General features: G+C 39.9%; 1 protein-coding gene across 1 annotated transcript in view; it reads right to left on the reverse strand.

Moving 5' to 3' along the window:
- Window positions 1-16111, reverse strand: part of smarca2 (SWI/SNF related, matrix associated, actin dependent regulator of chromatin, subfamily a, member 2) — a 63100-nt gene that overhangs the window by 33506 nt on the left and 13483 nt on the right. The window contains exons 9-16 of the mRNA XM_061817135.1: window positions 15481-15654; window positions 13894-14061; window positions 13764-13817; window positions 12650-12780; window positions 12495-12552; window positions 11100-11176; window positions 10855-11002; window positions 2928-3091 (exon numbers count right to left, since the gene is read on the reverse strand). Coding sequence (XP_061673119.1) covers window positions 2928-3091; window positions 10855-11002; window positions 11100-11176; window positions 12495-12552; window positions 12650-12780; window positions 13764-13817; window positions 13894-14061; window positions 15481-15654 — 974 coding nt within the window. The remainder of the gene's footprint in view (window positions 1-2927; window positions 3092-10854; window positions 11003-11099; window positions 11177-12494; window positions 12553-12649; window positions 12781-13763; window positions 13818-13893; window positions 14062-15480; window positions 15655-16111) is intronic.

Raw genomic sequence — 16111 nt, forward strand, 5'->3', positions numbered from 1 at the left:
CACAAAATGTATGCCATTTGATTCAAAACAGAGAAAAACTGTTAATTGGGTGACGTCTGTGTTTCTAGATTAGGGCTTATAGAAAGAACAACAGTATACAATTATTTTCACAATAGAACATTTAGATTGCTTTCTTTGGACCAGAAAAACGGGTGCCTGTTGATTTTTAACAAAGTAAAATGACTGGATACCGCAGTTTAAGAGATTGTGAGCATAAAGAGGCTCTTGACTCATTAATATTTTGTATGGCGATTAGGCTAAGGAGTACATCGAAATCAGCACACAGCTTGTATCTGAGGGCTGGAGTGCAGTCTAAGAATTTAAAGGGATTAATGGTGGGGGAACAAAACAGCTACCAATAAATTGCTGGCTTTGTTAAGTAGAATGAATGACTGAGGAGCATGTTCGTTTAACAAAAGTGCGTTTTAACCTTGCAAAGTTTTACATTGCTTCAGCTCTAACATGGAGTGTTGGTAATCCAACCGCCGTGTTCAGTCAGCATGTTGAATACCAATTTACAAAGCTTGTTACTTTAAAAATATCAAGTCATTCATCACGCGGCATAGACACTGCTGCTTATCTGTGTTTGTGTAGCCGGAGCCAGACCTAACGTCAAAAACTGAGGAAGTATGCATTAGGTGGAATTGGATTTCATTGTACTGAAGTACAAAAACAAAATAAAAAAAGGGGGGGGGGGATAAATGTATGTATAAGAGCAAATAAGACATCTTTGAATTCTATATACATACTTTGGATTAGCATGGATTCAAAATTCAAATTATAATTTCAACCAAAGGTTAAGGCAGTGGTTTTTAAACTGGGGACCACCATTATAACAGGTTGGGTGTGGAGCTCCCATGAACCGTTTTCATTAAGTTACACCCAGGAGACGGAGATAAATTTACTACCGAGTAAACAGCCCAAAACAGCCAATGAATTGACTACAGGAATTCAAAAACATTAAATGTTATCTGAAAAAAAAAAAAATAGTTTTTTGTTTATTCTTGGTGGTTTGGAGAACTCGCAAGTGTAACTTTTCAACTGTAAAAGTGATCTTTGTGGGCTGAAAATAATTTTATTGCCAAAAGGGGGGCTCTGCAAAACAGTTCGTGAACAAGTGGGCTAGTGTTTTAAATTACGTTTTTAAACCTGGGATTCAATCCATCCATCCATCCATCTTCTCAGCTGCTTATCCTCATGAGGGTCACGGGAATGCTGGAGCCAATCCCTGCTTTCATCAGGCAGGAGGCAGAGTATACCCTGAACTGGTTCCCGGCCAATCACAGGCCACATGGAGACAGACAACAGTCACACTCACAATCACACCTTGGGGCTATTTAGAGTGTCCAATTAATGTTGCATGTTTTCGGGATGTGGGAGAAAACCAGAGTGGCCAGAGAAAACTCACGTAGGCACAAGGAGAACATGCTAACTCCACACAGGCAGGGCTCGGTCCTCAGAACTGTGAGGCCTCCTCTCTACAGCTGTGTCATTGTGCCACTAAACCTGGGATGGTGTTTCAGATTAGGATTTCAACCCGGGATTAAGAATTCAAAACAGTAAGAGTTTTAAACAAGGGTTAGAGTTTTAACCAAATATAAAAGAATTACAGATTCAATAAGGGGTTCAAATTAAGCATTAAAGGTTAATGTATCAAATTACGTTAGGGTCTCAAAAAAGCGTTTTAATACTGGGTAAGGAATTTGAATGAAGGTTTCAAACAGGGCCAGTTCTAAACATTACACTTGAGGGAGCAGGTAGAACCTTTAAAGGGCCATAATGTGGCAGCATTTTCTTCATTTTATATTAATTATCCACATTTATTAGGCCGGTAAATTGGATTTTGCTACACCGCATCTTTCACGGTTTGACATCATGCAAAACAATCTACACAGGTACTGGCTATTGTAAACAGGCCACTTATACATATGTATTTGTGTGTTGCTACTCACTTGTTATTAAAGCACAAAGCCGAACAAATTTATACACCTTCATAAAACACTATCACACGAAGTGGTGTAATTTTGACTTTCAAAATAGCTTTGGCAACTGTGTCAACTATGACAAGTGTTCTATTTGGTGCTTGAATGTTACTGCATAAACACCAGTTTGATAGGACAGACTAGAATAAATGTGTTTTTTTTGTCATCATACACAAATTTGCTGTGTAAAGTATACTCATTGATTCTATTTAATGACTGCTTTGCCAGGTAACACACCCACTCAACTGCATGTATGCAGTATATGCACAAAGGGAGAGGAATTGTATTTAAAGAAAACACTGAAAGAGCAAAAGTCACAAACTTTGCCTGTACCTGTATTTTCGTGAATGGCGTATAAAGGGTTAAAACTGGATTATTGCTTGAAATTTAGTCTAAAAATTTAAATTGCAATCCTGGACAAAGGTTTCAAATTTGGGTTTCAAGGACAGGTTAGAGTTTCAAATTAGTTTCAAGACATGACTAAGGTTTGAGATTTGGGCTTGAAAGTCAAGCCTGATTTAGAGTTTCAAAAGACGGTTAGGTTTTCAACTTGGGGATTCAAGAGAAGGTTATGGTTTGAAATCTGGTCTAGTGTCAATAGTTTCAATGTGGTATTTCTAAAATAAGATTAGCGTTTCAAACTGTGAGCTTCAAGAATTTCAGATTAGGCTTTCAAGACAGTTTGGGTCTCAAATTGGGGATGATCCCGAGTTGTTAGGTGAATAACTGAGTTGAAGTGTTTCTTCTAGCAAGTTACAATAATGCTGTTTTTACTTGTATTTTGTCATCTTTGCAAGCAACTACATGAAGGATGTAATGACTCAAAACCTTCTTTACCTCATCTTAACCCCCACCCCCAATTCTGTACTACAAGTGTGAGAAACACTAGTGTGTCAATCATAAAGAAGAGTATTTAGGACAAATGCCAGGCGGGGGAGTACTGACGAAAGTGGCACGATGATGAGATAGGGGCCGTTGAGCCTTTTGTGCTCCATCAAGTATGTGATGAGGGCGATGGTTTGGATGGTCTTGCCCAGGCCCATCTCGTCAGCCAAGATGCCGTTTAAGTTGTTGTTGTACAGGGACACCATCCACTCCAGACCCTGAATCTGAACATGAGATAGGGAAACAAACAAGTGTTTATGTACTTATTAATAGACCCTTCACAAAAAACAACAAAGTGTGTTTGGAGGACATGCTGAACGTGAAAGAGCCAAAAGCATTTAAGAGGAAATATCAAAGTGGAAGCGTGACCATTTTAATAACAAAATCAGAGGAAATGTGCTCTCTTCCCAGATGACTAACTTGTTCATAATGAATAAATAATGCTTTTAAGGATTCAACGGCTGCAGAAAATAGACACAACAAAAAGATTGCCAGAAAATCGTAAACATCCTATCTGTAGATTTCCAACGGTATCTTCAATGACCAAAGTTTATAAAAATTTAAGAGATCTTAAAAGTGGAAAGCACATCTCATTAGACCAAATTTCAGCTGACATCAACTAACAGTTTTGATCTAGGGATATTCAGACAAGAACAACATTAGCATGAAATCAGTGGACCGCCTTTCTACGCGTAAAAGACTGGTGGTTGTCCACACTCCACAGCAGGGGTCAGGAACCTATGGCTCGCGAGCCACACCTGGCTCTTTTGGTGGTTGCGTATGGCTCATAACGACATACTGTATACAGCAGGGGTGCTCGCGAAGTTCCGGTCGATCGGGTGACTGCGTGGGCAAAAAAAGAAAAAAGACGTCAGCTTGATGTCTTTTTTTTTTAACATTTTTGACCACACATAACTTTCTCTAACAACGACCTGCTGCACGGCCTCCAATGACGGCCACACACTCTTCTTCCTAGTTTACCTTGCACAGCCCCCTCCTCCGCTCTTAAAGGGGTACACTCAAAATTACAAATGTTGTTACAGTACTTACGCAACCAATCAATGTGGTTTATATTGACAAAATGCTTATGCACTGCCCACCACCGGAATTTGTCGCCAAGCATTGTTGGCGAGCGCACATAAGTTGCGGAAAAATGAAAAAAAAATTCAACCTGCAGACCAACAGATTGTGAAAACTTGGAACACACTTCCCATCACATACCACACACTGCAGTGTGTGAATATTGCTGTACTGACAATGTTTGGTTATACGCATATGAAAAGTCTCTCACACGTTAAAAAAAAAAAACAAGAACAACCTACGTTCATGAATAACGGATGGAAGTCTCAAAGGCTGCATGAAGTTCAATTTAATGACACATGAAACAGACGACTAAGCTATCAGCAAAGTCGCATTAATGCTAAAAAGTACTTTTGTCATCATTGGTTGGCAACAGTATAATGTTATGTAAATGAATTTAGAGACTTAATGTACTCTTAAAGTGTTGGTCTTACATAAAATGCACGAATACACTTGCAATTAGTTTTGAAAATATTGGATGGCTGTTTTGGAATTACATTTAAAAATATTTGCCATTTATGTCCCTCTCAGCCTAAAAAGTTCCCGACCCCTGCTCCACAGGATTAGGGTTTCCAACTAGAGTCTCAAGACGGGGTTAGCATTTCAAATTAGGGTGTCAAATGAGAGCTTGGGTTTAAAATCAAGGTTACCAACTAGCATAAGGTGCTTCAAAGAAAAGTTTCAAGTATGGATTGGTATTGGTGCCAATATTGTAAGTTTTCTTTTGTGCCCATAAAAATCGACAGATACTACAACCGATCCTTTTTTTTTTGTCATGTTCGGCTGTTACATCAAGCAGAATGGACGAGCCACCCCACCCCCCCTACCACAACCTGCAGAGCCCACGATACAGTCAGTCACCAGCAAGGCCATGGGTGCAAGGGTGTTCCTTGTATTTTGGAAAGGAGGGCATGGATAGGGGCACCTGAAGGTCATGAGAGGGAAGTCCCAACACCAACCAGTCATTCAGCCCGGGAGGCCCGGCCTCAGGAGCACTGCCATGGAGCTTGCCGATAACAGTTTACCAGTCTGACCTACTGTAATCTTTCCGAGCAGGGGGAGTAGGAGCCAAGTCTGTCAGCTGTGTGTAGATACACTAAGGTAAACATGGATGCTGGCAACACTAAAGATGATTGCAAATCATGCTTTGCAAAATGAATGATGAATTCCGCTTGAGTTTGACAGAAGCGGACAGTGTCCCCGCGATTAAAATAAAATAATTTCACATAACATAATGTAATTATCAATTTATCTGTACTTGATAGCAGGGATAGGTTTAGGTTTAGTAATTAACTAAATAATAGTAATTTAAGGAAGACTCTCCTCAAATTTCATATGTACGATAAACCCTCCAATGTGAAGTAATATTATTATTACATATATTTTGGACATTAATTGATCAAAAAAAATAAAAATGAACATTTTTGAAATCGAAGCAAAGTCTGGATGTGTGCCAGCTTTCACAGCTAAACGCGGAAGAAACATCCTTGACTCCACATCTGACGTCGCCGGCGCTGAGCATACAGACCATTCGTTCCAGCTAAGCCAAGATCCTGACTTGTTCTGCAGCAAAACTGAGAAACCGCATCCAAATTTGTCCTTCTTTAACCTCCCGTGGGGTCAACCTGACAGGATAAAGCTGTGGCTGTCCCAGTTGAGGCTCATTCATCAGCGGGGAAATTTGCACGCATTTAATCATTACTGGTTATTAGCTGCTAAGTTATAGCCTCTCGTGCTGGTACAGTAAAGCAACAACATACATTATGAGGGGCAGCTGTTCAATCCTGGACTTCCATGTGTCGAGTTTGCATTTGCAGCAGGCCACGGCTGCTGTGTAATCTCTGCATTGAAACCAACTCCTTACAAAAGCATCAAAACTCCACGGTCCATATAATGGAACTGTTATTGTTCATCGTCAACACCACTCTCTTCCCGACACATCGACTTCCGCCTGTGTGCATTCTAGCTCAAACGCTTGAACATTGTACATTGTTATTTTTGTTTTGTTTGCTCAATGGTGGGAGTAGTAATAGCACGGAGCATCGACTCGCTGTTACATTCACTTTGTTGGCTCTGAGCACACAAAACTTTCTGGTTACTATTCACGGTGATCCATGCGTGCACCCCCATCCCCCCGGCCGCCAATCGTTCGCGAGAGGCTGACTGCTTCAAAAGTAAAATTTGGGGGGGTAAAAAAAAAAATGCTTGCTGTATAATCTCTACATCGAAACCAACTCCTCAGAAAAGCATCAAATCTCCGCGGTCCATATAATAGGACTGTTATTGTACGTAGTTAGTGCCCCCCCCCCTTCTATAACACTCAAGTGCTGGATGTGTGTATTGTGGCTCAAGCGCACAGTTTGAACATTGTACATCATGCTATTTTTTTTTTGTTTGTTTGTAATTATTTTTCACAAAAATCGTCCACAAAATGCCAGATAGTGGACCTTCTCTTTCTCTGTTCGGTGAGGCGCGGCAAACGCTGATTGGATGTCAGTTTTTCAGCCGGGCTCATCGGAATGTCTGAGCGAGAGATGAATTTCAATAATACTTTTCCAAATTAGAGACGTTTCTTGGTGAAATCTGTGGATAGGTCTGGCATTAAAAGAAACACTGAACCGTCATCTACTAACCTTTAATGTGTGCTCCCATTCCTATTAGTTTTAACAAAGCCTTTAAACTAAGTAGTTTTAAAAGGCTATCCTAGAGTGATAAAAGAAAGTTTGTTTTAAGTAGGGTATCAAGTTTAGATTAAGGTTTCAAATTGTGATTCTTAAAGACAAGGTTCTGGTTTCAAAGTGAGTTTTTTCAAGTGAGGGTTACTGTTTCAAATCAGGGATTGAAGTGAGGGTTACGGTTTCAAATTAAGAGATTCAAATGAGGGATTCATGTTGGAGATGATGGCTCATACTCTTGTATGAGCAGAACTGTATTTGTTTATCTTTTTTTCTAAGCTTTCTTTCCTTTAGTCCCCATTCCCTTTGGATTGATGGGTATCTGCCAAATCTGGTACAATTTTTTTTTTTGTGTACAAATAAATGTTCTCGTGATAGTTGCCATATTGTCAAACATAACTGATATTACATTTTACTGGGCGCTTGAACTGAGAACTTTTTATATAGTTGGTGCTCTGGCTTTTTATAGTCAGTTATTCAAGCACAGCTCAGTAAGGAAGGGTGGGACTTAGCATACGGCCCCTCTGAGACAAAGACCTGATAGTGGGGGATGTTGAGCAGTGAGGCGGTGAAGGAGTTGGACTCTGATCATCAAAGAGGCAGAACGCACTGTCAGCTCATAACAAGGCCAGCGACCAATTAAAGAGCACACCCCGCTTCAGGTCTGACAGCTGACATCATTGCAGAAGAAAAATTAATAAAATAAAGCGCCAACGATCCCGTGTGAGCATTTTGTGCATTTCAGACCACTCATCTAATTACGTTGAGGTTGAATAATCATTTTCCCCACAAGGTGCTTTCTCCATATCTAAGCAAAAGGCAAGAACACCATAAATCACAGCGACCGCTCAAGACATTTAATACCAAAAAACCAACAAACATGAGAAAGCATCAGAAAACGATAAGCAGGCAGCTAAAGTATGTAGGAGTCTACATCCTCATTCACTGCTCCTTTGAGTCGAATCCCCGGAGTGTCCAAATTCCTTTATTCACAAAAATGTTGATCAATACATGCTCTAGAAGGAAAGCCCTATCAAAAATCACAGAAACACTTCCCAACCAAGTATTTGCCGACAACTTTGAAACCATTTGGGCTTTATGCTGCCCATTTGATTCGACCTTGCATCCTTTAAAAAAAAAAAATAAAGAAATAAAAATGAAAAAATATAAAAAACATTCTCATTGTGATAATAATGGAAATGCACTGAAGCTTCCCAATGTTTTGTGGATTTTGGTCTGTCTTTGTAAATTCCATATTCAGCTCTTTAAATATTCATCCATCCAATATCCAAGCCACTTATACTCAAAGGGTCGCAGGAGTGCCTATATAAAATAACACTGGTACTATTTACGTTGCATGGTGACTGCCTGGTTAGAGCGTCTACCTCACAGTTTTGAGGACCGGGGCTTTCAAACCTTTCCCCACCTTTGTGGAGTTTGCATGTTCTCCCTGTGCCTGCGTGGTTTTTCTCCAGGGACTCCGGCCTCCTTTCACTTTCCAAAAACATACATACTAGGTGAATTGAAGACTGTAAATTGCCCATAGGTGTGAATGTGAACGTGAATGGTTGCGTTTGTTTTTGCCCCAAGATTGGCTGGTAACCAGTTCATGGTGTACCCCGCCTCCTCCTCAAAGATGGCTGGGATAGGCTCCAACTCTCCCACGGCCCTTGTAAGAGGGTCAAAAAAATAGATGGATGGTACAGTTTTACATCTAATTGTCGATTTGGGCTCTATCATGGCCTCTATTTTTCCCCAATTTATTGATTTTATATTTTTACATATTTTGTACAAAAGACCATTTTCATCCTTGAATCTGTATATCACCATCCAATCCACACAGCATATTATTTTTACAGCAATTAATAATTAGTCTTTCCACCATATTATAAGGTAAATATAGTACAGGAAGTATAGGAATTAGAACTTCAACCAGTTATACATTTTCTATACTACTTATACTCACGAGGATGGCAGGGTTGCTGGAGCCTATCCCAGCTGACTCTGAACGAGAGGCCTGGTATACCCTGAACTGGTCACCACCCAATCACAGGTCACACAGAAAAAAACATTCACACTTACAGTCACACCTATGGGTAAGATAGTCTCCAACCAACCAGCCATGTATGTTTTTGGCATCTGGGAGGAAACCTGACTATCCAAAGATAACCCACGCAGCCACAGGGAGAACATACAAATTCCACGTGTTGTGTTGGATTTGAACCTGGATCCTCAGAACTTTGAGGCAGATGTGCTCACCAGTCGTGTTGCCAGATTTAGAACTCCCTTGAACAATATTCCTGGGTTGCATTCATATCAAGGAAAGAAAGGTAAAAAGCGAAACAAAACTAGAATGAATATAAAAAGGGGACTTCCAACTGAGCGTTAGATCAAAGATTTTCGTATTGGTGTCATAAACCTTTTTTGGTTTGTTGCAGTCTTCTGCAAATGTAATTCTTTCCACCTTGAAAATGTCACAATGTCAATCCATTCAAACATCCTAGGTTTTCCTAGTTTTAATGATCTCCATGCAATGGCCTGCCTACAAAACTATTGCCCCCCTTCTCAAGTACTTATATTTTTGCATTGTTTCCCCAATTTAATGTTTAAAATACACGTATTAGACAAAACTCAAGTGAACTTAAAATGCTATGGTTAAATGGTGACATCATATATTCAATATTCTATTCAAAGTTGCCCCGCACACCGAATCAGAATCATCTATATTTTGCCAAGTACACCAAAAACGGACAAGAAATTTGTCTCCGGTACAGAACCCGTTGTAACGTCACAACAGTCAGTCAACTGTCTGTTCGTAACTTTATAGACTTTTTAGTCACTGAGCAATGATAACTGGTCGGGCTAAAATGGAGGCTTTTCAAGCATGAACAACGTTTTAAAGGTCATGGGCCTGCTTTTCAATTGGATTCAAGTGGACTTTGACTAGACCACTACAAAACCTTCACTTTGTTTTTTTAAATGCCATTCAGAAGATTATTTGCTGATATTTTTTATATCGATATCCTGCAGCCCTGTCTCTTGCTTATTGTGTCATGAACCTTTACTGAGGCAAGGGAGCCCTGGAACTCTTTAGACGTGCTGAGTTCTTTTGTGGCCTGCTCGGTGAGTCATTGCTATTGTCTTTGGGTAATCTTTGTAGGCCAGCCACTCATGGGAAGTTTCCCCAGTGTTCTATATGTTGTTCATGTGAGGATAATGGCTCTTCCTATGGTTCTGTGGAATCTTAAAGGTTTAGAAATGACTGATACATATGAATTACTGTATTTCCCGCACCTCACCTGGTGTTGGGTTAGGACTGAGGTAGAGTGTGTCTTTCATTTTTTTTATGTTTCGAGAATAGGCAGGGTTGTTCGGTTTATTGCATTAGCATATTTCAGTTTCTGAAGTTTTAATAAGCATTCTAAACAGTATGGTTGGTGGTGGCCCCGGCCTTATTTGGGAGTAGGAAGACTGGAAGAATCGGGTCAAGTTAGGTTCTGGGTTTCCCCTAGACCTATACCATAACATGATAGTGAATTAGAACTCAGTGTCACATGTTAATTTTAGACGATGCTGTAGGCTGCTAAGAAAATTGATGCTCACAATTCGGACACCCTTCATTTAAACCACAGGTGTCAAACTCCAGGCCCGGGTACAAGATCCGGCCTGCCGCATGATTTTGTGTGTCAACTTCCATGATTTGAGCTAAAATCTGTCCTAAAATTTCAAATTGTCACTTTATAAATGATTACTGTTATCATTATTGTGTGGCCAAACAACAGCAATAGTTCAAAAACCCATTACACTTGATTTCTAATTCCAAAACTAGCTCATAAATTTCATGTGTAAATATTATGAAGCAAAAGATTTTCATGGTTTCACAGTCATAACGGGGCCTTTAGGGAAATCATAACTACAATGTGGCCCATGACATAAATGAGTTTGACACCCCTGATTTAAAAACCATACAAAGCTTCATGACCCAGCCACCTAAAAGAATCAGAATAAAGAATCATTCAGAATAGGAATTGAAATAAGGGACTGGATATGGCACCAGAATCACCCAAACTAGGCTCACTGATGGCCAGTTTGAGAACCCCCGTTTGGTTGAGTTTAAATTATCCTCAATATTTTTCGGGAAAAAAAGTGGAGCCTTTTCAAAGTTAACATGTCATATGGTTGGATTCATATGGAATCAAAAGCATGACACCGTAAACATTATATGCATGTACCTGGTAGTGTTTGAGTGAGCCGTTGATCAGAAGAGATGACTGCTTCTCCACCCTCTCAATGACAGCATGCGCCACGCCGTAGTAGGACTGTAGGCTGGTCTCATCCGTTGGCACACTGTACTCATCGTCCACGTCCTGCTTAGCTGACCTGTGTGTGTGTGTGTGTGTGTGTGCACATCAATCTCACATCCTCTATTCAAATTATTACATGCTGCTTGTCAAAAAGAAGACAAAGAATACAATACTCGATAATGTGCTTGGCCTCTACGATGGGATCTTCTATCGTCTTGTCATTTTCGCCCTTGCCTGTTTCCTCTTCCTCCTAGTGAAATAGAAAACACCTTGAGGACACATAAGTGCGTATTTACTACAATTAAGTAGCGCTTATGTGGAGTACATCTAAAATATGTACAACTACAGCACCCTAGTGGATTGAAAATGTGAGGGTTTAGAGTGAGGATTCTATGTTTTCATCCTTCATTTTCTATGTAAGACTTCATTAGGGATGCAGGATGCCCATAAAGGGCAAATAACCATTCATAGCCACCATTGCATCAATTGGCAATTTTTGTGTCTTAAATTCATCTAAAAAGCATGGTTTTGGAATGTGGAAGGAAAACGGAGTACCCATAGAAAACCAACACAAACACAGGGGAGAATACATATACAAACAGGAAGGCCGGATCATAGACCCCCAAAAAAAAAAAAAACGTAAGACAGACGTGCAAACCACTAGCCCAGTCATTTACAACTATTGTGTTGTCGCATATTTGTGTGTTTTGAGAGACCATCCAATGACCGGGCTTGAGAGAGTTGTGTGTGTTTTAAACCAAATGGGACACATGAAGTGAAGCAGTCGAACCTAACACTTTGGAGGAATTTCTAAAACAGCTACCACCACTATCTGTGAGTATTGTTCGCCTGTTGTCTCCATGGGTTTCTCCACCATTTACGTTCAAACATCCATTACTTAAAGGGGAAATCCACTGGTTTGCATTAACAATGTATCTAATAGGTCATGTAATATGTACTTTATTTTGACAATGTGATGTTAAATCCCCTCTCATTCTCATTCTCATTCTCACGGCTGTGTATGGAAGTATTTCTCCGTCTTCCCGATCAACCAAGCGGCCGAGTGGCGGAGCCGCTCAAGGTTGTGTATGGAAGTATTCCTCCGTCTTCCCGATCAACCGATACTGCTATTTCTTCATCAGATGAGGATAAATCCGAGAAATCAGTGCTGGGCATAAATGGTGTCCCATGTATTCAAGCCATTGTTGCGGCACGGTACACGTCACATCCACGCACGTACGCCATGTGACTCGCAAAAATGGCAGCGCCCCTGAAAATTCATAGTTGTCGAAAAAAATATTCTCAAAACACTATTAAATGAGAGAGGATTTAACATCACATTGTCAAAATAGAGTACATATTACATGACCTATTGGATACATTGTTAATGCAAACCAGTGGATTTCCCTTTAAAGGGCTATTACTAGCAAAACAGCAATGCTAATTTCCTAAGATGGTCTATGGTGTTTTTTATTGCGTTAAAATTAAGCTAGTGAACTTTCAAGAACTATGTGGTTTAGTTTAATCAACCACCCATGAAGTGCAAGAAACATTTATGACTCACTGACCTCTTCCTCAAACTCAGAACTACTCTCCTCACTGTCCGACCTTGGCGCCACTTCGTACCTGCAGTCAATACGAAAAGTTACCCCTTATTATACACATTGTATTTTTCCCAAGATCGATACAAAACTGATACAAAGAGCATAGTAAGTCTCCTCACCCAGGGTTCATCTCTAACCAGGCCTCCAGCTGGCTGGATTTAGGTGCATCTGTGCCCTGCAAAACTTTACCAGTCTCCGTTTGGATCACCTTGACGGGTAGTTCACTCATCTGGCTGCTTTCGTCCATCGGCTGTTAACAAAGCAAAAGAAGAAAACCGAAATGTAGTAGGCCTTATTGCTATTCCCATAGCGACCTGGAGGACAAATTAGCTGTGTCCCGTTTCCTCTAGTTTCTAGTTTGTGCTTATTGCCTGCCATCTGAAAAACCTACATCAATTTGCTATTATGATTTAGTGCTAATTGAGATTCAGTCAGCACATTAGCAACCACCGATCGTTGATCTGTCATTGTGGCAAGCCTGTGATAAAATAACAATCCATAGAGATAGGAGGGGAGGTCAGAGGATTATAAAAAATGAAAAGTTACCCTTTACAATGACTAATTATTCGGACAATGCACATTTTTTTTTTATCTGGCCTCTATTTTGAAATAAGTCACTTCTTTGACCCCACCTTGCTGAGTCTCCATTGAAACTGTATACAAATAATTGCTAGTTCCAAACTTATCGTGGGTTGTTGGGTCTCAGCCGACTGGCTAAGATTAACAGCCCCATTAAAAAAGTAAATTTGCCCATGGCAGAGACAGTCAAGAAATAAATACTTAAAACTTGTTTTCTTTTAGCTTTGCGAGTGGCTGTGCATGAGGCAGAGGAAGATATTACGGAGAAAAGAGATAATGTCCAAGAATGCAGTTAGAAAAAGGGCAGTTGAAGTTGTTTAGCCAGTTAAGCATTTATTCAGACCAGAATGTGAGTGGAGATAGTGACCAATGGTAAATAAGTGATTTCAGGGTAAACAGATAATGGCATGCTTTAAAACTGGAAAACACTGAGGGAAAAAAAGTGGTTAAACCAGGTTTGGTAATTAATTAAATAGCTCATTTTATTTAAGGGTGCTAGGAAAGTGGAGAGAGCGAGTATGTGCATGGACGACAAGAGGTGAGGAAGAAAGTTCCATGAAAAAAGATGTCATGCTTTAAACAAAAGGGAAAGTTATTCAGATAAGTTTTTCAGTTATTCAAATAAATTGTGTGTGCAAACACCTGCTGATTTACCTCTCCATCAGGTCCAATGGCACTGGTACCTTCACCACCTTCTCCCTCCACCCTCTACACATGGAGCACATTCATGTTTAACATACAGTATTGGGTTGCCATCATGGTAGTTTTGATGTGTACGTACTACCTTCTTCTTCTTCCTCCGCTTCTTCTCCTTCGCCGCCTGTGCAGCTTTGTGCTCATACACCAGTGTGGTGAGGTTGGCCACATACTCATCAGTCTGCTGCAGAAGGTACGCTAGACGCTTGTCCTTCTTCTGGTCGATAAGTTTTCGATAGCCCTCCTCATCCTCGGCCTGGGATTTGAACAGAAGGCTTGCTGTTATCAGATGCAAGAGAGGCTTGAGATACTATTTTCCGCTTTACCATATGAAAGTTTCACTATATTTTCAGACATTTTTGCATATTGCATAGAAAGACCTACAGAGTGATTGGCTCTCTGGATCTTTTCAATTTTCAGATGTTTCCTCAGGGGTTAAGTGCCCAGATTGTATCCTGCTTGAAAGGGGCTTTAGGTCAGAGTGGGACGCTGATGTTGACAAAGCCGCTGAGAAATCCTGGGTTCTTTTTTTTTTTTCTTTTAATTTGACTGAATGATCGATAATAAGGTACAGTAAAATATTTTTGTTGAATTGAGGTTGTTATTATTACGCTTTGCGCGATAAGGGTTTTACGGGCCGAGTTTAAAAAACAATGACTGATCCGATCACAACCTGGAGCTATGTGTCTATTTAAATGACTTGCTCATTTAGTGTATATAGTTGTCTAATTAATTACTCCAAAAATGTGATTTACAATAAAAGTGTATCTTTGTTGATTTGTTTGTGGCAGTGAAGCATTTTGATAAAACGGGATAAATTATCTTCTCTTAGATGGCAGGAAATGCATACAGTAATTAATTTATCCGCTTTTTATGACATTTTTGTTTGTTGGTGTGCCATGAGGTTTTTCAATTGTAAAATATATGCCTTGGCTCCAAAAAGGTTGGAAATCACTGTTCTAGTCAGATAATTTATTCCAGTCAGTCACGTCAAACCAACATTATAGACCAAAATGTTGGAACATGAACAGATCGCCTGCATGTTCAGTTACAACCGTTTATGGTATCACTAGCTTGCTAGGCTACATAACATTGTGTTGCCTACTTGGGAGCCGTATTGTATGAAAACTACATGACGATAACTCAAACAATCTTTGAATGAAAGTCTTCTCCCGAGCACTGGTGACGAAACACGTTTTTCAGCATTTTTTTCTTACAAACGCACACCACCATCCATTATTGTTGGTGACGTTATGGTAACAAGTGCATCCAGTCGAGTTTGGGTTGACTAGATTAAGCCCATTGATCATAAAAAAGGGGATGCTGAGGTATCAGACTACAAGGTTTTGTTGCAGGAATCCGACGTGCTACAATTGTGAAAGACCAAATTTGTCTGGTTGTTGTCTGTATGTTGTCTGTCTCACATTGACAAGGTTTTTTTTTTTTTTAATAACTTAACTGGTGGTCAGATATTTACACTACGACATCAAGACACATAACAAGGCTCAAAATTTAATTTTTTGATTCGAAAACAGTGTACACGATGGCGATGTGGAGTAAATGGCTTTTGCAAAGCTGATAAGCGAATTATGAGATTAAAGCCAATCAGTCAAACAGCATAAAATGCTAATTATGGACCGATACCGAACAGATCAACGTAAAGTGAAGTTATTACCATAAGTCTTCTCATTCTCTCCTTCTCTATCCTCTCTGTCTCTTTCTTCTGCTCCCGCTCTGTGTTGGTGTGCCAGGTGGCAATGGCTCGGGTGAGCTTCTGCATTTTCCCCGACATAGATCGGTGGTACTCCTTAAAGTCTTTGGCATGCTGGAGAATACTGTTGAGGTACTCCTGGAAAACAAAAACAAAAAAAATCTACTAGCTTGAAGCATTGGCACTCTGTGGCTCATGTTGTAGGCTACATTCAAACTGGAGCTCAATTTCGATTATTTTATTTTTAAATCAATGTAATGTATCAGATTTTTTGTGAATGGTACAATTCAAATTTTCATGTGCAATCCACCCCTCATCTATGTACAGAAAAATTAGATCCATAGCAAGAAAAAAGTAAACGGCAAAAATAAAATTCTTTAGAACTGATAAATACAATGTTGGCCCCATTGAAATTGCCACAGATTTATCAGGACTGAGACCTATACGTGTGGCCATATTTACTTCTGCGTCTTGTTTAGTGGCCATGCATAATGTGACGCTGTCTTTTGTGCTCATGTATGTCAGTTCACATACCCATTCTGTTCACATTAACAGTCCCATTTGTTTTTGTAAACAATTACCTAAAAAGATTGGA

The sequence above is a fragment of the Syngnathoides biaculeatus genome, chromosome 4 (assembly GCF_019802595.1).
Source record: "Syngnathoides biaculeatus isolate LvHL_M chromosome 4, ASM1980259v1, whole genome shotgun sequence".
Taxonomy (NCBI): domain Eukaryota; kingdom Metazoa; phylum Chordata; class Actinopteri; order Syngnathiformes; family Syngnathidae; genus Syngnathoides; species Syngnathoides biaculeatus.